We start from the raw sequence: 23,097 nt of genomic DNA on the forward strand, positions 1-23,097 counted from the left end.
TTCACCAGAGAGACCACCTGGACTCTCTTTGCTGGGAGGTTTTTGATTACTGATTCAATCTCTTTACTCATTTCTGATCCATTCAGATGTTTTATGTCTTCATGACTCAGTCTTGTTAGGTTGTATGTTTCTAGGAATTTATCCATTTTTTCTAGATTATCCATTTTATTGGCCTATAATTGCTCATAGTAGCCTCATGTTCCTTTGTATTTCTGTGTTATCAATGGTAATGCCCCTTTCATTTCCAATTTTGAATCTTATGTTTCCTTAGTCCAAGTAAAGGTCTGTTGTTTTTATTTATTTTTCAAAACAAACAAACAAACAAACAAAAAACCTGGCTCCAGTTTCACTGATCTTTTCTCATGTTTCTCTGTTACCTCTTTCACTTATTTGTATTCTGATCTTTGTTATTTCCTTACTTCTGTTAACTTTGAATTTAGTCTGTTCTTTTTCTGGTTCCTTGAGGTATAAAGTCAGGTTGTTTATTTGGGATCTTTCTTGTTTCTTAACATAGGCATTTATCACTCAAAACATCCTTCTCAGAACTGCTTTTTATGCATTCTGTTGGATGCATACACCACCATATGATACTGTAAAAGAGTATTCTAAATTTGGCTATATACTTACCTTTACCAGTGTGTTGTGTATTTTCATATATTTTCATTCTACTAATTAGTGTCCTTTTATTTCAGCTGGAAGCACTCCTTTTAGCACTTTTTAAGGGAGAGCTAATGGTGAAGGACTCCTTCAGCTTTTGTCTGGGAAAGTCTCTCTCTCTTTAATTTCTGTAGGAAAACTTTGTCAGACAAGAGTATTTTGACTGGCAGTTCTTTCTTTCAGCACCCTGAATCATCTGACTCTCTTATGGTTGCTAAGTTCTCTGCAGAGAAATCCACTGATAGACATATCCCTTGAAAGGTACAAGCTTCTCTTCTTTTGATCCTTTTAAGATTCTCTTTGATTTTTTGACAGTTTTATTATCATGTCTCTCTTCAAGCTGTTTGCTTGAAAACCTGTCAATTTCATAAACTTGATTATCCAAATTTCTCACCATATTTGGATAGCTGTCAGCCATTACTTCTTTTGAATAAGCTTTCTGCCCCCCTCCTCCGTCTCTTCCTTTTGGAACTCCAGTAATTCACAAATTGTTTCTTGGATGGTGTCCTATAAATCAGGCTTTCTTCAGTCTTTTCTCCATTTTTATTTGTTCTCTTGCTGGATAATATCAACTTTCCTGCCTCTTTTTTTTCTTTTAAAGATTTATTTGGGGGTGGAGGGGGGCAGTGCATGTGCCAGGCTGGGGGATAGGGGGAGAGGAGGAATCCTTGAGCATGCTCCCTGTTCATGGGGAGCTCATCATGGGGCTCCATCCCAGGACCCTGAGCTCATGACCTTAAGTGAAATCAAGAGTTGGATGCTTAACCAAATGAGCCATCCAAGCGCCCCTCAACTTTCCTGTCCTCTAACTCACAGATTCTTTCTTTTGCTTGATCCATTCTACTATAGATGTTCTCTACTTCCCCTTTTTTTATTTCACTCATTATATTTTTCAGCCCCAGAATAAATTCTTATGATTTCTTTATCTGTAACAACTCTCATTTTTGTTCATGTATTGTTTCTAGATTCCACTGAATTATCTTTTTGTGTTTTCTTATACCTCATTAAGTTTCCTTTAAAAAGCTATTTTGAATTCTTTGTTGGGTAAATCAGATCTCCATGTTTTTGGGATCTGTTACTGGAAGACTATTGTGATTCTCTGGTGTTGTCATGTTTTCTTGATTTTTCATGTTCCTGGAAGTTTTACATTATTGTCTTCACATCTGAAGTAGCAGTCACCTCCTCCACTCTTTAGTAACTGCTCTTGCCAATGCATCCAAACTTGCATTTCTTTCCTCCAAAAGTGCTGAACTTTTTGGCTAGAAATGTGGACTTCCACAAAGGCTCTCCAGGTGTTACTATCTAAGACAGTATTTCTCAGGTTTCCCACACCATGGCCAAGAGGGCTAGGGCTGTTTCACATGCCATTACAGGGTCCACAGCCAGGACCATGGTCTGTATGCCTAGTACCTGATGCATCGGTGGGCAAGATTCCTCCCAGGTCCTTTGGCATATGGTGCTGGATCCCACAGCTTCCATTTTTGTCCATGAACAGATGTCAATTATTGTTGGGGTGAGAGGACATGAATGAGGGACACCTTATTCAGCCATGATGCTATCATCTAATTTTGGTTAATTTAAATGTAAAAACCACATAAAGCCCCTGACTACCATATTGTGCAGCCCAGTTATAGAAGCTTTGTTATACATATACTGTCTTACTGGAATTCTCTTGTAGAAGTAAAATTAAAGGAAACTTGAAAATTATTGACTTGGGTATTTAATTAATGAAAGTAAATAAAACTAAGCAAAAAGTAACATTTCTAGCATAAGTCGTCAGAGTTGTGATCCAAAAGCTTATTTTCCTATGTGGAACTTAAGAAACAAGAAGAGAAGAAGAAATGAAACAAGACAAAACTAGAGAGGGAGACAAACCATAAGATCTCTAAATCATAGGAAACAAACAGAGGGTTGCTGGAGGGGAGGGTGGGGTAGGGATGGGGTAACTGGGTGATGGACACTGGGGAGGGTATGCGTTGTAAGGAGCACTGAGTATTATATAAGACTGATGAATCATGGACCTGTACCCTGAAACAAATAATGTATTTTATGTTAATTGAATTTAAATTTAAAATTTTTTTAAAAAGCTTATTTTCCTTCATAAAGCGGCTGTCAGAAATCATTAAAGAATCTCTCTTAACCTCGTATGAAACAGGCTTTCAAGACAATTACTACAACAACATACCAGGGTTCCATTTACATCCTGACTCAGGTTCTTCATCTCCCCAACAATGAATGCAACAAGGTAAGTGCTCATTTTCACACTCTCAGAAAACTCATCTTGAACGAGTCCGTCTTCCATGATGACTGATGAATTCTACAAGCAAAGGGGGAAAGATATCTAGGTAACTATGGGAATAAATGACAGTAACAAATTAAGAAATTGAAAATTCAAATAGGACACAAGTAGGGAAGATGTTGGCATATTTTAGTCTCTCAGCACAAGAGAGCATGACTCTTACTCTAAACAGAGCATGGCTTTTACTCTCCACCTGCTCCACTGTGCCTCATCATGCAAATATACCGAGTACAGTGAAAATCTTTAAGGAATTTTAATTTCAAAAGATCCACTTTAAATAAATGTAACTTAGAAATAGTGAATATCAGTGGTTCTGTCTTTCCCCTTTAAAATACCACCAAAACCAAATCCTTCCTTATAATGTAGGAGTGCTCCATTAAACTGCTACAAATTCAGAAGAAGGAGCTACAAATGGGATATCCCTCTGAAAGATCTGAAACAGCTTTTTTAAAGTGCCATGTTGATGACCTTAAGAAGGCTTAGCAGAATCAAATGTGATAAGTCACTAGAGAAGTATGCAGCAGATACAAGATGAGAGAATGCACACATTATTGCAAGATTTTCTGACCATGAATTAAGATACGTTTTGGGATATTAGGCAAGTAGGTATCTCCCCTCTTTTAAAGGAAGATTAAGGTGAAGAGTATGGCTAGGAGTGGAGCTGCTGAAGTGATGTCCCTATTGAAGGACGGATCACATCCTCTCTTATCTACAAAGGTTGACTCCATAGTCTGTCAGATGTGGCTGTTCCTCTCTACTAACCACACGGGTTCCACATGGCCACTCACGTGTCAGGGAAAACAACCAAAACCCTAGCTTCTGTTTAGCATAAAAGAAATTCTGCTTTGTTTCATCCCCACTGCCTCCCACACAGAATTTACATCTAAGAAAGAGGTACACGCTCTTGTTAAACCTCCACATTACCATAGAGATTTTTCAAATAACCAATAAAACACCAAGGTCAGTCATGATTCAACACTATCACATAACACTTTTCACAATAGCAAATACACATCTCAGAAAATACCACTGTGATCTTTAGTACTAGTTCATATAATATTATTATTTGTACAGCTTTAGTATATGGCACACACTTCCATTTCCTACCCACACATTCCACATCCAGCAGGTCTTCCTCTTCCTTCAACTGCTCCTTGGGCTGATTTCTTAATTAATTCCAATACATATTTTAACTTTTACTCAAGTATTTAAAGAAAGAATAAGAATGTATATGATTTTAATCATTATCAACATTATCACAAAGAGGAAATCAAGTATTAATTACAAAGAAAGAGATCCACTCAAAGGTTTTACATTAAGGAACAGAACAGTACCTTAGGCATATTTGATAAAGCAGTATATTGCTCATCCCTTATGATCCTGATGATAAATGTGGCTTTAAATCCTGGTTCATCAAAACAAGGAAAAGCAGATCTTGCTGCCAGGGGTTCAAACTGAGTTGCTGCAAAGTACCTAAAACAAATGTAAATTCATCCACAGTTATTGAGCACCTACTATTGAAGGCATCTTGCCAAGTACTAGGGACACTAAGATAAACCTGGTAAATCCCAGTCATTAAAGGATCTGCAATCAGCTGGGAGAGGCACAGGTTATATGATGAATAGACACCTGTCAGGCTGTAAACCATGTCATTAATAATGAAAATAAAGCAGTGGAAACAAAGGATAGGAAACAAATTCTGAGTAGCAGTTGAAATACCATATGGAAACTGGTGACAAAATTTGAACAGTCTTAAAAAATGAGGAATATTTGAAAAGGTGGAGAAGGGAAGAAAGGACATGCAGAAAGAGTGGGAAGCACAAGACAGAGTGATGGATACTCAGGGACTGGAGGTGGCTGTCCAGGATGGCTGGAGATAAAGCCACAAAGATAGCCTACAGTGGGCCACTGAGGTCTTAAAAAGGTTTCAGATGGGCATCAGCATGAAAGGTGGTCATTAATTGCCATCAATCATCTACCCAGACTCTGGCTTCACAACACTAAACCTTAAACTTACTACTCACACTTTCATGAAGACTAAAAAAACAAACAAACAAACAAACAAACAAACAAACCCTAGGTGCTCTGTAGTATGATGGTCTCCTTCACAATCTTCAGAAGTGAATAAAAAAATTTCCTCCCTTTCCTACAGCACAGCAACAACACATGAGACTTAAAATCATACGAAAGTCCTCAGTTAAAAGTTGGGAGAAAAGCATAAAAAGAAGAGAAAATCAGATTTTCAATTAAAACGGAGGAGTAAAAGAGATCTGCATTTGGGAAATCATCCCAACATGGCCATAGAGTAATCAGGGCAAGTATGGCCCTGTTGCACATATTTTAGGTACTAGTCAATATGGCACATGTACAATCACCCCTCTGGACATGATGGCCTCACTTGCTTATGGCTTAGTTTCCACTTTGAAAAGACATACAGAAAAGAGTGTGGGATTTAGAGTAAGAAGACCCAAACCCTGCACTTTTCCAGCCATGACTTCAGGCAAATCAGTAACATACTCCTCGGTTTCCTTATTCATTAACTTAGGACTGAGGTAGGATCCTCTGCCAAACAGTTAGGGGTTTTGTTAGAATCTATTAAGTCTATTCAAAATAAAAACTACTTGTCTGGCACAAAGTCCAACATAGATGTTTATTACCAATGCTAGATAGTCATAACTCTTCACTCACACTTAAAATTATCGTGCTTTTGTTCCCATAAGGATTTGCCCAAATAATTGTTTCCATTGAGTAAACTGCATAAAAGATAGCAATCAACATACCGGAAACAATTTAAACATATTATGTTGCTAATACTCAATTTCTTCACTTCACTCCCAAATTCCTACCTACTTAACAGAAAATTATGGAACAGGGCCACAAGGGACCAGGGGATAAAGTTTAATGATATCCGTAATATGCATATAGTCTACTTAGACCACTGCTTTATTAGATAAAAATTAGATTATAATGTTCTGAGACAAAGAAAATTTTAAATTACTGTTCAAATGGATGCAATAATAACTCTTACAAAAAAGTCGCTTTGAGAAGGCTGCTGCTTGAGGATACTTATAATCTGTCCTATCTATGTTGAATACCCTGAAGCTTATGCTTTCATTAGTGATTTCCTTTGCTTTCAGAAATACTAGCTGCACTTTGAGCATTACCTGAAGTGCTGAAGACAATTATGAATTAGCTGGGGGTCATGCAACAGAATTCTAACCACTGGGAGTAACAATGGGTAAATGAAAAGGTGGTGTGAACTAGGGAGCCAGTATATCATAGTGGTTAAGAACAGGGCTTCTAGTGAAAATGACACTGAGGTCCCCCTCTGCTACCTGCTAGCCATAAGATGTTAGATGAGTTGCTTTATGTGCCTCTGCCTCATTACCTGTAAAATGAATGAAATATTAATATCCACCTCTTGGTGGGTTTGAAAAGATCAAAGACTAAACACAGAAAGTGCTTGGAAAAGTTTCTAGCACTTCGGTTCTCAGTAAATATTATCACTGGAATTCAGGAGAGTCACATGAAGTTCGTTATGGCAGGTGAGGGATAGGAGATAAAACAAGGGCCAGATCTGTTAAAATCTTGAACTGAATCCTATTAGAAAAGAGGAAGTGCTAAAGGATCTTAAACCAAAGATCAACATGCTTAAACGTGTATTTCTAGAAATATGAGCCTGGAAACTGTGTGTAAGATGGTGGGAAGAAAAGAGTAGGGGAAAGGGGCAAGTTTGGAGGCCAGGAGACCAGTTAAGAGGATGCTTGAAGAGTTCAAGAAAAAGGACTGAAAAACTGAAGGACAAAGAAATAAAACACATCCCCATCCTAAATTTGTTTAGTAGTTCTTTTAGTATCAGTTTATTATCTGGAACCTTAAGTATATCATCAATACCTTCTAGACTGAACTCCAAGTTCAATGACCCTACATCTTAGGGTCACTGATGTCTACATCTTAGATGACATCGGTCAAGTTCCCTGACCACAAATATATGTTTGACATTTACATATAATCTGATTTTCCCATCAATAAGGAACATATCCCTTAATTATTTTATCTAGTTGTTTAAGTAGTTATTCTTACTACACTTTGGAGGGGGCATGCAAAAATTTCTCTAATAGAATCATGCAAAATTAAAAGTTGGAGAGAGACCAAAAATATTGCTTTGAATTACAGTTCTCAGATACTTTGAAAGGTAAATAATCTTCTCAACTCTTACCTTCCATCAAGATATACAACCATGTGAGGCATTCATTTTACTGAAGCAGGCAGGTTAACAGATTTATATACTTTTTTAACAGCAGTATTTCACATACTAACTTGTTTTAATATATTTAAAAACACTTTTTAAATAATATTCTATTTCCTATTTTTAAGGAATTGTCTTCTCTATTTTTCTAGCATTTTCCACAACTTGATCTAGCCCATGGCAAGAATCAACAAGTGACCATACCCAAAACCACCTTTCTCTGCCATACATTTATTCCTTCCATAAGATAGTAGTTGGCCCAAGGGACTCCAAGGGCAATAATGTGATTAGAAGAGATGACTACAGGATTTGTCTTCCAGGTTTGTTTGCATTGTTTTTATGTATATCCTGTAGCTCCTAGAGATGATGATTATAAAGGGAGAAATGAAGGCAAGAAGCCATGAGCTGCCATAATTATAAATTTGCCCTTTTTGGGGGGGAATCCCGTTTACTATATTACAGTTCAGTTTTCTTTGTTAATAGAGACATTTGAACAGGTAAAGTTCTAGTTTTAGATCAGAGTGAAAGTAAAAAGGAAAGAAACATTGACCCACAAAGGAAATGGGTGTGAACCTATCGTGGGTCACTTTCACCTCTGGCAGTACCCATCCCCACATCTCACAATCATAAATTTATTTTTAACATCAGATCTCACGCAAGCTCCAGAATGCCCTTTTTTTTTTTTAAGGTAAAGGCAAAGAAAAAAAATTACTTTTCTACATAGGTATATAGATCTTGCTTTGTCTTTCATCATTTAAGAAGGTTCATTCTTAAACCATTTCCTTAAGACAGATTTTAAATGTTCATTGCTATTCTATTTTTCTCAATACACCAACACACATTTGCCAAACGGCTAGCATCAGTAATTCAAAAACTGGCTTACAAAGTAGTATGAGAGAATGTGCCAATCAAATTAAATAGCTCTAATAAGATTTCATGTACATTAAGAGAAATGACATTATTGCTACTTAAGAATAATCTGTATGCAGCATACACTGTATCTTTCCAGAAACTGGAACTATATACTGTGAATACTAAGATTCAAGTGAAAAATAACAGTCTAAATAGGGGGCTGAATACTTTTATGTTTTGAATCACCTTTTTTAAAAACCAAATTAAGTCTCTCCTAGATTTTTTAATTCCATCAGAAATCCAAAACAAGTGACTTTTTTAAGGAACAACAAATATTAAGGACACTAAAAATGATATATGTAAGCATACGACAGTTCTTCCTGCCCTCTTTCTCCATCTCACTATCACCTCCTAAAAGCTCTGCACGTTAGGAAAATAGGTCTTAAAAAAAAATCAATATTCTTTTTTGCATCCACCGAGATCCCGTGAGGTGACTGAAAACTCGATTCACCAGCATTAAAAGCTCAAAATAACTTAAGACTTTGTGCTAGAGACTATAACTGATATAATCTTCATCCATTTCTTCCCACCCACCTGCCCAAGTCCCTCCATGACATAGTTGCTAACGGCTTTGACTAAGACAGAAATAGTATATTCTTCCAAATCACCATTCTACTATTTTGCACATAACCTCCTAAAAAAAAAAAAATTTCAGTTAATGTCTCTTGGTGTGGGCAAAGGAATCCATATTATGTAAGTCATCACAGAGCAAAGAAGTAAAATCATTAAGGAAGGCTACATACTTTTTCTCATTACTTTCATCTGTGTAGGAGATTCCATAAAACCCATAGTAAGAACTAGATATATTCGCTGAATACTCTATCTTCAAGGTATAATTGTGTCCTTCGAGAAGGGCTTCAGGGGCAACAATGGCAATTTGTTCATGAAACGGGTATTCCAAGACCTCAACTTGTTTTTCTTGGCTTGAAACTGCTGACATAAAGGTCACTCTCGAAATATTATGGCCTGTACTGTGAAGAATGATATTCCACGTGGCCTGAAGAGCCTGAAGTGAAATTGTCACAGAACCCTTGAATGTCATTGAGGTGAGGTTTGGGTGTAGGTTAAGTTCATAGCGTAGTGGCATAATGGTGGTGGGAAGCCTGACTTGTGCCCACGGAAACACCTTTCCATTTGTCGCAAGTGGCTGAATTAGTCTCATTGATTGGTTTTTTTTATGGCAGCCTTCTTTGGTAAAGGTACATCTGGGCAGTAGATAAATCACCATGATTATAGAAACAGCAAGCACAATAAGAAAAACACAGACCGCCATGGTCCTTGCAGACGGTACGGAACAAGTCCCATCTGGGCTCGGCCTATAGCCGGTTGCACTGTTCCGAAGGCCTGAGCTTCTGTTCATGAAGGACATGCCCAGCAGTTTCGCAGATGACTCATAATCCTCTTCATCCTCATCCATCTCATGCTCACCAAGACCCCGCACCAGCAGTCGTGAACCCCGGGGTTCATATTCCACCTCATCAGGCTCTAGAGGATGCAAACAGGGCTCTTTGGCTAAATCTACCACATCTGGTTCTTCCTCAAACATGCTGTTTTCAATCATATTCCTGGGGAGCTGAAGCAGATCTAAACAACCAAAACATAAGGACAAGGCACAGAATTAGAAAAAAAAATTTTTTAATAAAATGCCTACTATCAAAACCACATTTAATCTAAGAACTTTTTTATCACTAAGACTTATTTCCATCTCAGAGCTACTGAATTAAATAAGGTGCTTATAATTTCCTTGCGTCATCCATTAAAAACTCAAGCATAAATAAAAGTATACCATAGTCATGAAACAAGAAAGCTAAATAAATGAGCTAGTATCAAAAAAAGTCAGTGGAGACTAAATACTAATTTCCTTAATACACTCCTGCCTAACAACCTGGGCCCTTGTCTTGAGCTTTAAAGGCCCGTCGAGGCCCTGGCTTTAGAACTGCTGTGCCTGTCCTCACAGATCAGAGATGTGCCCACCCACATTCTATGTCCCCCTTCTGGAGGACTGGGGTTTGGTCACCAGAACCACCAGAATTCCTGCCTAAAAGGCCTCAATCCTACTTCTAAGGCACTTGGGGGTCTCTTCGCTGAATCTTCACTAAGATTCTCCCTACAGAGGAGCACAAACTGGTGTATCTATTTATAGGCTTGAATGATAGTTAAGCAAGAGGCTAGGCTATTTTTTGTCTCCATAAGGGGGATGTTCCTATTTCACAACAAACCAAAAGTGGCAAATTATATACAAAATTTCCATAATCAAGAAATCATTTAAAAATAAGATGAAAGAACTCTAAAAACCAGATACAATTACAATCCAACCTATTATTTCATGCTTCCAGAGCATTCAGAAATACAACATATTCCCCTCTGTAACAACCATATTATATACCATGAGAATAAGTGGATCTTGAGTTAGGGAGAGCTCTTATAAACTACAAAGAACATTACTTGGCAAAAATGAGAAAACAAGACACAAAAAGTAAAAAGGGTAAATAAATCACACACAGATCAATCATTCCTAAGATAAGATCACCCAATATTCTTTATTTAAGAATAGTAGAAATTTAGCTTCAAGGGATCTCAAAAGTTTGTGATTGAAACCTCCATTAACCTTTCTCTGCTAGGTACTTCATACATTATCATTTCTAACCCTCACAACAATTCTATAAAATGGCAAGTATAACTATTTCAGACATGAGAAAACAAAAAAGAGAAATGGGTTAATTTAGCTTCATTAAGTCACAGTTGTTTCAACACACAACTGATACTGAAGTCCAGGTCTAAAAATCTAATTCCAAATTTTAGATTATTCCCATTATTATACTGCATCATCTTATTCAGCTAATTCAATAAAAATAAGAGTTTATACCTAAATTATTTATTTTGCCCTTGGCGATGAAGTTGCTAAGAGTATTATTTTACCATCATCAGAACAAAACATATAAAATTATTTAATATCTAAATATCTACCTTAACAGAAATGCCATGTATTTTGCATTATCCAACAAACACTGAACAGTGGTAACTCATAATCCATGAAACAAAGTATCAGTAAATATTAGGACAAAATTGAGTCTTGAACCAAGTGTGGTCTGTGGACCAGGCCATCAGCATCACCTTGCAACTTTAGGGAAGAGCAGACTCTCAAGTCCCTTTCCTGAGATGGAATTTTAGCAAATCCTCAGGTGATTCATGTGCACATCCGCTTGAGAAGCACCGGTTTCAGCCTTCTCTACGGTCACATCCCAGCCGGCACCAGACACTTCATTCCTGGCTGGACTCGCCGCTTCAAACTGCTTCCTCTTCTGAGAACAACACATTGCTGTTTCAAACTATCCTCCACGTGCCTGTTCTCCCTGTTCCCCTTGCCAGCAATGTCATCATTTCTCCCTTCCATCCTAGGCTACCAGGTGAACATGTTATTCCATAACTCAGGTTCAGTTGCTACAATATAAATCAAGAAAAGTTATTTTCTTTTTGTTTCTCCTTTTTTAAAAATTACATTTAAAAAAGAAACTTTCTTTTCCCTACATGTCACCCCTTTCTGCTTTGGGGAGCACAGAGAACCCAACAAGGTTACATTTTCCTACCTCCTCTCTATCCTGAACTTCCGTACAAGCCATGCTACTACTTTATAAGTTTTCTTTGAATAAAACGTTTGGTCACATTCTAGGGGTGGGTTTAGCAAGCTGCCATTTTCCCACCTCCTGTGAATCACCTACAAATGGAAGAAGAGTGACTATAAAATCCTGCTTTAGGCATTTCATCTCCTACACATCCGAGAGTACTTCTACTTCTCATGACAAAGTGTTGGGGTTTTTTTTTGTTGTTTGGTTTGGTTTGGTTTGGTTTTTTGATGGTTAACTGTGTTTGGAGGTCATTTACTTCTTTAACAGAGCAAATATTGCTATAACTTATAGCAATATTTGCTATAAGTTATAGCAATATTTGCTATAAGTTATAGCAATATTTGCTATAACTTATAGCAAATATTTGCTATAACGTACATAACTTATAACTTAAAAAGAATTTTTTTAACTCTTAATGAACTCCTAATGGTTAGAAATTTTCTGTGTAGTTTTTAGTCCTGGCACAGTGCTGAATCTTAATTGCTTAATTTGCTTTTTTTAAATATCTGAAAGGCTTTTTCTGACTTTTTTTTTTTAACCTCATATAGGAAAATTATGTTCTCTTAGCATTTGCCCATATTGTTTTGTTCTGTGTCAGACCTGATATAGACAAAAAGGAGGTCGGCACAGTATGGCTTTTTTTATTTAATCAATTTCTAAACTAACTCTAGGTATAACTTCAGTTAACTTAGAGCACACCCACTCTTGAATTCACATCCCCTTGGAACTTTGGTTTTGTGTGTTTTGATTCCTCAGCAGTACCTTTTTTTAAAGGCAGGTAGTGTTCTACCATCTGACCATTTAAGCATCACCTGTCTGTATTTCATTTGCTACAAATCTTGTGATAAGGGTTTAGTCAGAGGTCTAACAAATCCAAATACCCTACTTTTGTTATTTATCACCTATTCAGATTAATAGCTATGTAGAATTTTAATCTTTCAGAAGTAGAATATATTGACTCATCTGCTATAATTTATTGCACATTAAAGGGAAATTTTTGTATATGCGTACAATATCAAATTAAATATATGAAACCAGGGGAAATCATTCTTGTTATAGGTAATCCATGAAGACTATACTTCCAACTTATTTAAGAAAATTTTGCCTTGGGGGCACCTGGGTGGCTCAGTGGGTTAAGCATCTGCCTTCGGCTCAGGTCATGATCGCAGGGGTCCTGGGATGGAGCCCTGCATCGGGCTCCCTGCATCGGGCTCCTTGCTCTGCAGGAAGCCTGCCTCTCCCTCTCCCATTCCACCTGCGTGTGTTCCCTCTCTTGCTGTGTCTCTCTCTGTCAAATAAATAAAACCTTAAAAAATTTTATTTTGCTTTGGACTCCTAAATCAATACACTTTGATCTTAGCATTAAACTGTAATGGAACATGATTACCCCTTGCTCTAATGGATTTATTTATATTAAAAGAAGGGATCCGACAGAAACAGGAAATTTTCTAAAACCTCTTAATCCATATATACATGCTATCTATAAGCCAGAAGCAAAGAACATCCTAACTGACATGTTTCCATTTTAAATAAATGAGCCCATCTGGTAATCTGAGACAACTGAAGACATTTCTCTTCCTCAGATACCATGAACCGGTGCTCCTCAATGTTGTCTGTGGATCAGTGTCAATCCACAAACTGTTATCTGTCTGTGACAGGATATATGTGGACGATTAGTATTTAAAAACTTTCATAGCAGTTTGTCAATTATTTTATGGCTATCAAATTTAATTATTTAAAAAATGGAGCTCATAGTTGTGTTTTTCACTTCAGCTTTCCAATAATTCATATTTTTAAATGCTATAAAACATCTGCAACAGATTAAAAATTTTAAAAAATTAAAAACCTCTATTATTCAGCTCAGGTAATAGGGGAAGCAATGAGTTAGATTGTCACTATAATGGCAATCCAGGTCAATATGAAGTTCTCAACTATGACAGCAGAAAAAGTAAAAAGGAGGGAATGATTATAAGTCCTGTTAAAAAGGGAGAATACCCAGGAACTGAGGCTTCCTTGGGCCAGACAGGTCTGTAAGATGGAGCGACAGAGGGAAGTCTACATCAATTCCTGATACACATTCTGGCTTGGATAACTGGAAGAAAGAATGCCATTCATTGAGATTGAGTATATAGTTTTCAAATTCTCTCTCTTGGTTTTTTGTTTGTTTTGTTTTGTTGCAGGGGAGAGTGTAAGAGGAGGAATAATGAGAACAGAGTTAGGGATGGCATTTGTTATGGGGCATGACATATTTAATACATCTCTCAGATAGCCACGTGGAGATGTTTAATTAACAGCATATTACAGAGTTAAAGACCTCACTTTAGAAAGAAGTTCAAATTCTGCCTCTTCTACTGACTGCTTGACCTCAAAGAGATAACCAAACATCCCTTCACTTCAGTTTCCTCACCTATAAATGTGGAAAGCAGAACTATTCTGTAGGACTGTTATGAGGATCAGGTCATTTTGAATCCCTGGATTCAAAACAGGGATCTGCATGGAATATTCAGATTTCAGAATCACCTGGGTATACAAAATGAAAACCATGCAGATGAGTGACACTACTGAAAGGGAGGTAAAAGAGAGCATCAGCACTGAAGACATGGGCAGAGGAAGAGGGGCAGAAAAGGAGAATAAGAAGGAGTATGCCACAGGTAGGAAAATCAGGAAGTAGTATCCCAGAAAACAAAGAAGTTTTCATGAAGGAAGTGGTCAGCATTAAACGTCTTAGAAAGGTCACAGAAAATGAGGCCTAGAGAGGTCACCAGATTTGGCAACCAGGGAACCAGTGACTTTTTGTAGAGCACCTTCAGGGGGCATAGTGGGAATGAAAGCCTAACTTCAACAGTCCAAAGAATGGGAAATTAACATGGGAAGGCAAGAGCTGCAGACCATTCCTTCAAGGTACACAGTGATGAGTCAAGGAAAAAAAAAGAAACAGGGTCAAACTAAAAGAAAATATGGCACAGGGCTCCTGGGAGGCTCAGTGGGTTAAGCCTCTGCCTTCGGCTCGACAGGTCATGGTCTCAGGGTCCTGGGATCGAGTGCTGCATCGGGCTCTCTGCTCAGTGGAGAGCCTGCTTCCTCCTCTCTCTCTGCCTGCCTCTCTGCCTACTTGTGATCTCTGTCTGTCAAATAAATAAATAAAATCTTAAAAAGAAGAAGAAGAAGAAAAGATGGTGCAGAGAAGAGTTAAGTTCTTTTGTTTTGTTTTTTGCTTATTTGTCCGTCTTTAAGATGGAAACAACTTAAGCATGAAGGAAAAGTAATGAATGACAAAATGTGGAGGTAAAGGAGTAGACAAGAGGAAATGCTGAAATAACATCCCAGAGGAGTAGGAAGACGTCACAAAAACTCCAGTAGACAGATTAACCTCGATGGGAATGAGGCACTTCTTCTCCTCTGAGCCTGGGAGACAGAAAGTAAAGACAGAGAAGAAAAATGTTTAAGCTCATGAAAAGGTTGGATGTGAACACAGAGCACCTCCATGTTCTCTGTGATGGAAGAATCAAGGCCATCTCCAGGCAGTTGTGCAGAAGGCATAGGTGGCTTAAGGACAAAAATAAAGTACAGAAGCCATACCAGAGGACCAGGGAAGGATGATGGAAGGACAGAGTATGGCTGAGAAGCTCAGTATGCCCAGCAGAATTTGTTGTACTACCAGTCTCCATAAATGCCTTTGGCAGTGCTTACCAGCCCAAGTCTACAAGAAGAAAAAGTGTGTTATGTGTATTTTACCACAATTACAAAAAGGAAAATATAAATGCCAAAAAAATTTTAAAGAGTAGAGAAAGCAGATGGGTTAATTCAGTATTCAATGTATAGAGAGAATATGGTGAAAAGTTAAGAGAAAAATGCACAAGAGGTGCTGGCAAGAGAGAAAGTGATTAACAGAGGGATTCAATTTAGAAAACACAACAAAAAGGAAAGCTATGACAAACAATGTGGTGAGCAACTCGAATTAAAACAAGAAAACTTCCCACAACTTTAATCCCTTGAAACTACCATTACATTTTCTGAGAAAATGAAATGAAATGGAGTGTATTTTCAAGCCAACAAGGCAAAACAACTTGAAAAGAATAGGCCTGATTTCAACAAGGCTTTTTGGGCAGATGCAAGATTGCTATATTCAATTAGGTAATAAAACAACTTGCTATATTCAAATTGGGCCTTAACAATAAAGAATTATGCTTCTTCAGAGGCCTTCCAGACATACTTAAACAGAGCTAAAAGCTTCAAGCATGAGACAGCTTTTATATCTTCTAGATCACTACCAAGTGGAAACTTCATAAAATTTCTGAGTGATGGCTAATTATCAAATACAGTAATTATTTCCCCAATAAGCAATCCTCTGCCATCAAAAAGAGACTTTATTTTTTAAGTTTAACCGTAAAAAGGAAAGAAAACAACTAGAATTTAGAACAAAAACAGTGATTTTTCTGTATAGTTCTGATCTGACAAAACATTATCCCACTCCTCCTCAACAGATACACTCAAAGAAAATCTCTCCTATTTATCACAATGCTTCTGCTAAGTTACATGCTTAGATACAGCATTTTCTCACCAGAATCTGAAGAGTAGTCACTAACAGAGGACAACTTTTCAAGACGTTCTCAGCAGTCACTTTCCCTGATACACCATTTGCTTACCCTTCAATGTATGAGCAGTGTCATAAAATACTAACACAGAAAGTCCTATATATGTTCCTACTTCTGTGTAGTGCCATTTCAAAAGCCACATTTAATTTTCCAATTGATAGGTCCAAGATCACAACCTATGATGCATGACCCAAGTAAGGTCTTTCTTTCTTCTGTTCCCCCTTCCCACCTTGTCTTTCTTGTGAATAGACAAGACGGCAGTGAATGGAAGACTAGAGGTGGGAGGCAGGAAGATCAGAGAGAAATGGTCAGTTCATAAGTACCATATGCTCACTATTTAGTTGTAGAAGAGACTAAAATGTAATTTTCCCTTTCAAGTTACCTCTAAAGTTCACTTCAACACATAAAAATGCTGTGAGAGACTTCTACTTCCAATATGACACAGAAACTGATACCAAACTTTTCTTCTCATAAGCATCTATTATCTAGACAAAATGATGCAATTATTTTTAGTTACTGGATAAACGAGCAATAACATGAGCTTACATTTGCCTGCTTCTCTGCCTTGGGAATACTTTCCAATTTTATTATGGTGAGATAGAGTCCTAGCCGAGCAGGGCTGGTGGCAGAGACAAGACACTGGAAAGGAAAGAACTGTGCAGAGTGGGGACCACATAAGTTTGTATAGGGTTACCTGAGAGTCCTTAACCAATGCTGGGCATAACTACATAAGGCTTACCTAAGAGTGGCTGTAATAAGGTTAATATGGAGTGGAACTACTAGAGGTCAAGTAGGATAGGGAAACATTGCCAGTCTAACCCAACCTGAAGAAAAAGAACTATGAAACTCTGCACATCAATTTAAAAAGCTAGAAAGACTTCACTTCAAGGGAAAAAGCACACCCTAGAATAAGACCAACTCTAGACCACATTAACAAAATTTAAAACCAAGCCCTAACAAAACCCACGGAGCAAAAAGAATCTGGGGGCAGAATTGTGCTAAGTTAGAGGAGCCTGAGAAAAACTTGAGCTTTCCACAGATACTCCCCAGCAAACCTATACAGGGCCATAAGCCAGTAACTAAACTACTAAAATAAACACTTTACAAAGAATTTTTTTTTAAATCAGCATCTCTACAATGTATCAACACTATTCAATAATAAAAACATTACTAGACATTCAACAAAAGAAGAAATGTGACCCATAAGAAAAAATAAGTCATTAGAAACTGACTTTAACTTGGCCCAGATATTGCATTTCATAAAAACTTCAGAGCTACTATTTGAAATATGTCTTAAATAAAGGAAAATGTTTTTGAACAACAAAGGAGAATACATGAACAGATGAGACTCTCAACAGAGAAACTGAAACTACAAAAAAAAGGAATCAAATGGGGGGTGGGGGGAAATGGAAATTCTAGGACTGAAAGGTTCAATAATTAAAATAAAAAACTCATGGAATGGACTTAATAATAAATCAGAGATGGCAGAGGAAAATAGTCCATGAACTTGACAGATCACTAGCAATTACCAATTTGAGAAACTGGGGGAAAAAAAAAAGACTGAAGAAAAATGAATACAGCATCAGAATTTTACGGAACAGTATCAGAATGTCTAACACATATGTCATAGGAGCCCCAAAAGACTCTGAAAATAAAGCAGAAAAAATATTTGAAGACACAAAAGTTAAAATTTTATTAAGTTTGGTGAAAACACTATTTACCAGATCCAAAAAGGTCATCAAACTCCAAAAACAATAAATACAAAGAAAATCATATCTAGCTACATCACAGTTGAACTGCTGAAAACCAAAGACAAAGTCTTCTGAAAGCCTAAAAACAGGACAAAAATAATAAAAAGAACACTAACTTTTTATCACGACAATGGGGGCCAGAAGATGGCAGAACAACATTTTTAAGGCACTGCAAGAAAAAAAATTACCAACTCAGAATTTTATATCCAATGAAAATATCCCTCAAAAATGAGATAAAGATCTTCTCAAATATATAAAAGCTGAGAGAACTAATTTCAAGCAGATATGCACTTCAAGATACTACTAGGAGGTTCTTTAGCCTGGAGGGAAATTTGAGTTTCTATCTGGAAAATCTGAGTTTCTATCTGGAAAAAAACAGATAGAAACTCAGATCCGTGGGAAGGAAAGAATACTAGAAATAATGAATAAGTCGTTTAAAATAAGTTTATTCTCTTTATTCTGCTTAAAATTTCCTTAAAACACTGTATATTAAAGCTATTTAAAAGTAAGATATGTGTTTTTAACATATATAAAAATAAAAAATACAAGAGCACAAAGACTAGAGGGTGGATAAGAGGAATTAAATTGTACCTGTGAACTGAGAAGGGAAAATGGTAAGTGTCCAGTGAGAAGGAGGCGGTATAAAGTAAGAAGGCAGAAGGGTCAGGTATAAAATGTTAAATGGCATAATATTCACAATAAAAAGACTTTAATAAGTTAAGGATACATATTATTAACCCTAGAGTAATCAATAAAAATGTAATTTAAAAGACAGCTAAAAAACTAGTAAAGAAGGGCGCCTGGGTGGCTCAGTGGGTTAAGCCTCTGCCTTCGGCTCAGGTCATGATCTCAGGGTCCTGGGATCGAGTCCCACATCGGGCTCTCTGCTCAGCAGAGAGCCTGCTTCCCCCTTTCTCTCTGCCAGCCTCTCTGCCTACTTGTGATCTCTGTCTTTCAAATAAATAAATAAAATCTTTAAAAAAAAAAAAAAACTAGTAAAGAAAATAAAATGAAATACTTTAAAAATACCCAATTAACCCCAAAACCAGCATTAGAAAAGAAACAGAAACAAAAACAAAATGGACAAATAAAAAGGATAGTAAAATGGCAGATTTAAACACAACCACATGAATAATTTCATCAACTGTAAATGGATTAAGAATTCCAACTAAAGGACAGGGATTATCGCCCTGGATTAAAAAAAGCAAGACTCAATTTATATACTGTCTAATAAGAGATACCTTTTAAATTTAAAGACACAAATAGATTAACAAATCAGAATAAAATTTTGATTAAAGAAATTCATCAGGATAAGATACCAAGCTTAAATATGGATGTACCTAATAAGAGAGCTTTAAAATTCAAAATAGAAAATGGCAAAACTCAAGAAACAGAAACATCTCCAACCATAATTGGAGATTCTATTATCTTTCTCTTCATAATTAATCAAACAAGTAGACAACTTGTAGGCAAGTAGGCAACAAGTAGGCAAGCCACAAAATATCTAAACAATACTATCAACTAATTTGGCCTAAAAGACATTTATAGAACATTACACCAAACAACTGCAGAATATCTATGTAACAGTCACCAAGGTGGGCCATATACTGGGCTATAAAATAAATCTCAATAACCTCTAAAAGACTGAAAGAGGGATGCCTAGGTGGCTCAGTGGGTTGAGTATCTGCCTTCAGTTTAGGTCATAATCCCAGGGTCCTGGTATCAAGTTCCTCATCAGGCTCCCTGCTCAGTGGGGAGTCTGCTTCTCCCTCTGCCTGCAGCAGCCCCTGCTTTTTTTTGCTCTCTCCTTCTCTGACAAATAAATGAAATCTTTAAAAAAAAATAAAATACTTAAAGAGTTTTTTAAGACTATGAACTCTGATCATAATAGAAATAATTTTTAAAAACCAATAGTAATAAATCATCTAGACGATCTCTAGATATTTGGAAAACAGAAAACAAACTTCTAAATTATTCACTAGTCAAAGAATAAACCACTAAGAATTTAGAAACTATGAAATAAATAATAAAAAATTTTAATTTTAAAAATTGAGAGAAATCTACTGCTTTAAATACCTTTACTAGAAAGAGGTTTAAAATCAATGATACAAGTTTCCACCCTTAGAAAGTAAAAAGAATAGAAATAATAAAGAACAAAGCAGAAATCAATGAAATAGAAAACAGATACAACAGAAAATTAATAAAGCAAAAAATGCTGGAGAGCAGGAAAGTAATATTACTGGTTCTTAATCATATTCTCCCAGAAACTGGGCTTCAGTAAACATTATGTCAGGTCCTCATGGATCTCCAAGACCAATTTTTCATTTCTCAAAAGTCTAGTTAGGTTCATGTAAAAGATAAATCAGAACTGGGTCTTGGGCTAGAGACATAAATTCTCTTTCACAAGCCCCACAGCCTTCTCTGTCTGTACCTCTTCTGAGAGTATCTGATAAACACAAAATAATTTAGCAAGTGATAATGCTAGCAACATCCATATGATTTCAAATATTAAAATTTCAGACAATTAAAAGATCCATATGTATTCCCCCACCTCTTAAAATAAAAAGCTAGTGGTTTGGAGGCGGGGTGTTGTTGTTGTTTGTTTTTTGTAAATCCAAGTACTTAAAAGAAATTGGAGAGCTATTTAAAGGAAACCTCTTATAATCTCTTCAACAGTAAAAAAAAGCATTCTTATGCAAAAAAACTGTACTTAACTCATCTATTTCTGAATTTAGATTTTTGTATATTGTTTTCTTAAAAAGATAAATCTTTTTGAAAACCCTTTAAAAGAAACTATACATTTAACAGAAAACCCAAGAGTACATGTGTAAACAAATTAATGTAAAAGCATCAACTGTTATTTATGCAGCTCCTACACCAACAGTATCCAATTCAAGGACAGGAAAAGGCTGCAAAGCATTTAGTTTCCACCTTTTTTGACACCACATTCAGTAGTTTCCAAAAGTGAATGGACAACACAAAGGCTGCAAAAAATATCTATTTAAGTGTCCATTTAAAATTTTAATGAGTACTTCTCAATAAGAAAAAGAAAAAGAAAAAAAAAGGGCCTCATTTTTTAAGCATTTGATTTAAAGTGTTCAATTTATTTGGGGTAAATCACAACTCTGAAGTTCATTCTACAGAAATAAAACCATCCTGCAGTAGTTCAGGTTACAGTTTTGTGAAACCAAACTCCACAGCCAACAAACATCTTTGTTCTAAATCTCAGGGTGTCAATGACCAAACCTATATTTAAACTAACTAGACCATTCCTCATGCGTCAACAAATCCTTAGACACATACAACCACAGCAGAGTGCCTGCGCTGCCTCTGACCAGTATGTGAGACCATATATGTGTAATATACGTCTCAGTTTCTCTCAAGCATGCATGGCTGTTGCGGCCACTTCACAGTTTACCCTTAGCCCACCCTCTTCACTCTCCTCAGCCCAAAAGACTCTCTTTTCTCCCTCTTTATTACATTAGTCCAATGTAGTCTTTTCAAATCCCTAGTTTCTTTCACCTTTTTAAAATCAATTCAACTATTAAAGGGAACAAATGTCCTACTGTGACCCATTACCCTACTCTCCTTAAAATAGCACACCATAAAAATTAAGATGTCAACTGTTCTCTCAGGATGAAAAGGTTAGAAGGACTGCAATAAAGAAATGCTTAAACGGGCCCTTAAAAAAATAAGTGAGTGAGACTTTCACAGATAATACCTTTGTCCCCTGTTGTAACTCATGAGATGATGTAGGGAAAAGCAACTTGCTTTATGTAAACTTGACATTATCTAGTCATCATTTGCAAGGAATCCTGCCAGCGTGATTATTTATCCAGTACAGGCTTTCTTCTTAGGTCACCACTGTCCACAGAGTTGTGTTTATAATTAGACTGTGCAGTGTTAATTACTCTGGCTGCCCTGCCAATGTTCTATAGGGCCTACAGGGAGAGCAAAACAATCATTCCCAAATCATGACTCACCTCACTCTTTCCACACTACAAACCCCTGGCAGCCTCTCAAAACTGAAAAATGATAGTTGTGCACACAACATACTTATACAGTCTTTCACATTTAGGATGAAATACGAAGTTCCAAAACACCAGCTCCATTTATTTTTCTAGAATTTTTCTACATTTTAATTCTGAAACTTTTTGCTTATTACAGAATTACAGTTTGAAGGCGAGAAGGTTTTAAAAAATTCCAAGGCCTGGTTTAACCCACAAAGAAGGGAAGTTCTGCATAGGTGAACTGTAATTATAGATTTTGCTTCACATTTAAACAATTCCTCCAGGGAGGGGCTCTTCTCTCATTCATCTTGGTATCCCTGGCGCCCTGCAGGGAAAATAGCTGTAATAAATGCTGAAACGAAAGTAGCAACAGCCAACACATTACAAGTAAATATTAATTAGTGAGAATTACCTCCATGTCCATTCATAGATTCTCCAAGGACTAAACCCAGGTCTACTGAAGCTTGGAATAAGATAGAATTAACATGCCAGCCACGAGGTAAGACGGCCCTTCTAACACCTGCTGTGGGGCTTTGAGTCACACTGTGTTTCATTTCTTCCGGACACTGATTCTTTGGACTTCTTATTACATTTCCTCCTCTTTCCTCAAAGCCGGTATATAATTTAAATTGATTATGGTTTAGGAGGCACAGAGTTTAGTGCTGAGGAACTGGTGGCTTCTGGTTCTGGCTCCGCCACTTAAGTATGCTGTTGGGGTCTCAGTTTTCTTACAGGTAAAAGGGAGATAATGGCTGCCCCATCTGCTTAGATGATCACAGGGGTCAAATCAGATAAATGGGTCACGACACTCTGCAAACTGTGAGGTGCTACATTAATAGTTTACTGCTCATATATTAAATAATTATGGTAGGAGCTTCAAAATCATAAGCAAATAAACACATCTTCTACTTTTCAGTCAAGCACACTAGCATTACTCTTTAAGATTCACCAGTACAATCTCCTGCCTCATACCTTTTACTATAAAAGGTGATGCTTCT

General features: G+C 36.8%; 1 protein-coding gene and 1 non-coding gene across 4 annotated transcripts in view; both read right to left on the reverse strand.

Moving 5' to 3' along the window:
- The window catches only part of LNPEP (leucyl and cystinyl aminopeptidase), a 97,415-nt gene that overhangs the window by 50,400 nt on the left and 23,918 nt on the right, over nt 1-23,097 (reverse strand). For 2 of the 3 annotated variants that reach the window (XM_032845937.1, XM_032845955.1), the window contains exons 2-4: nt 8,861-9,701; nt 4,291-4,429; nt 2,843-2,974 (exon numbers count right to left, since the gene is read on the reverse strand). In XM_032845937.1, the coding sequence (XP_032701828.1) occupies nt 2,843-2,974; nt 4,291-4,429; nt 8,861-9,701 (1,112 nt within the window). Of the gene's footprint in view, nt 1-2,842; nt 2,975-4,290; nt 4,430-8,860; nt 9,702-12,533; nt 12,537-21,631; nt 21,638-23,097 lie in introns of those variants that run through there. The other variant, XM_032845946.1, reaches the window with a different exon arrangement.
- Nucleotides 20,942-21,075, reverse strand: LOC116863989. Its single transcript, XR_004381890.1, has one exon. It is a non-coding gene; the product is annotated as a small nucleolar RNA SNORA13 (small nucleolar RNA).

Source organism: Lontra canadensis, unplaced genomic scaffold, assembly GCF_010015895.1.
Source record: "Lontra canadensis isolate GAN:19392208 unplaced genomic scaffold, GSC_riverotter_1.0 scaffold4, whole genome shotgun sequence".
NCBI classification, from domain to species: domain Eukaryota; kingdom Metazoa; phylum Chordata; class Mammalia; order Carnivora; family Mustelidae; genus Lontra; species Lontra canadensis.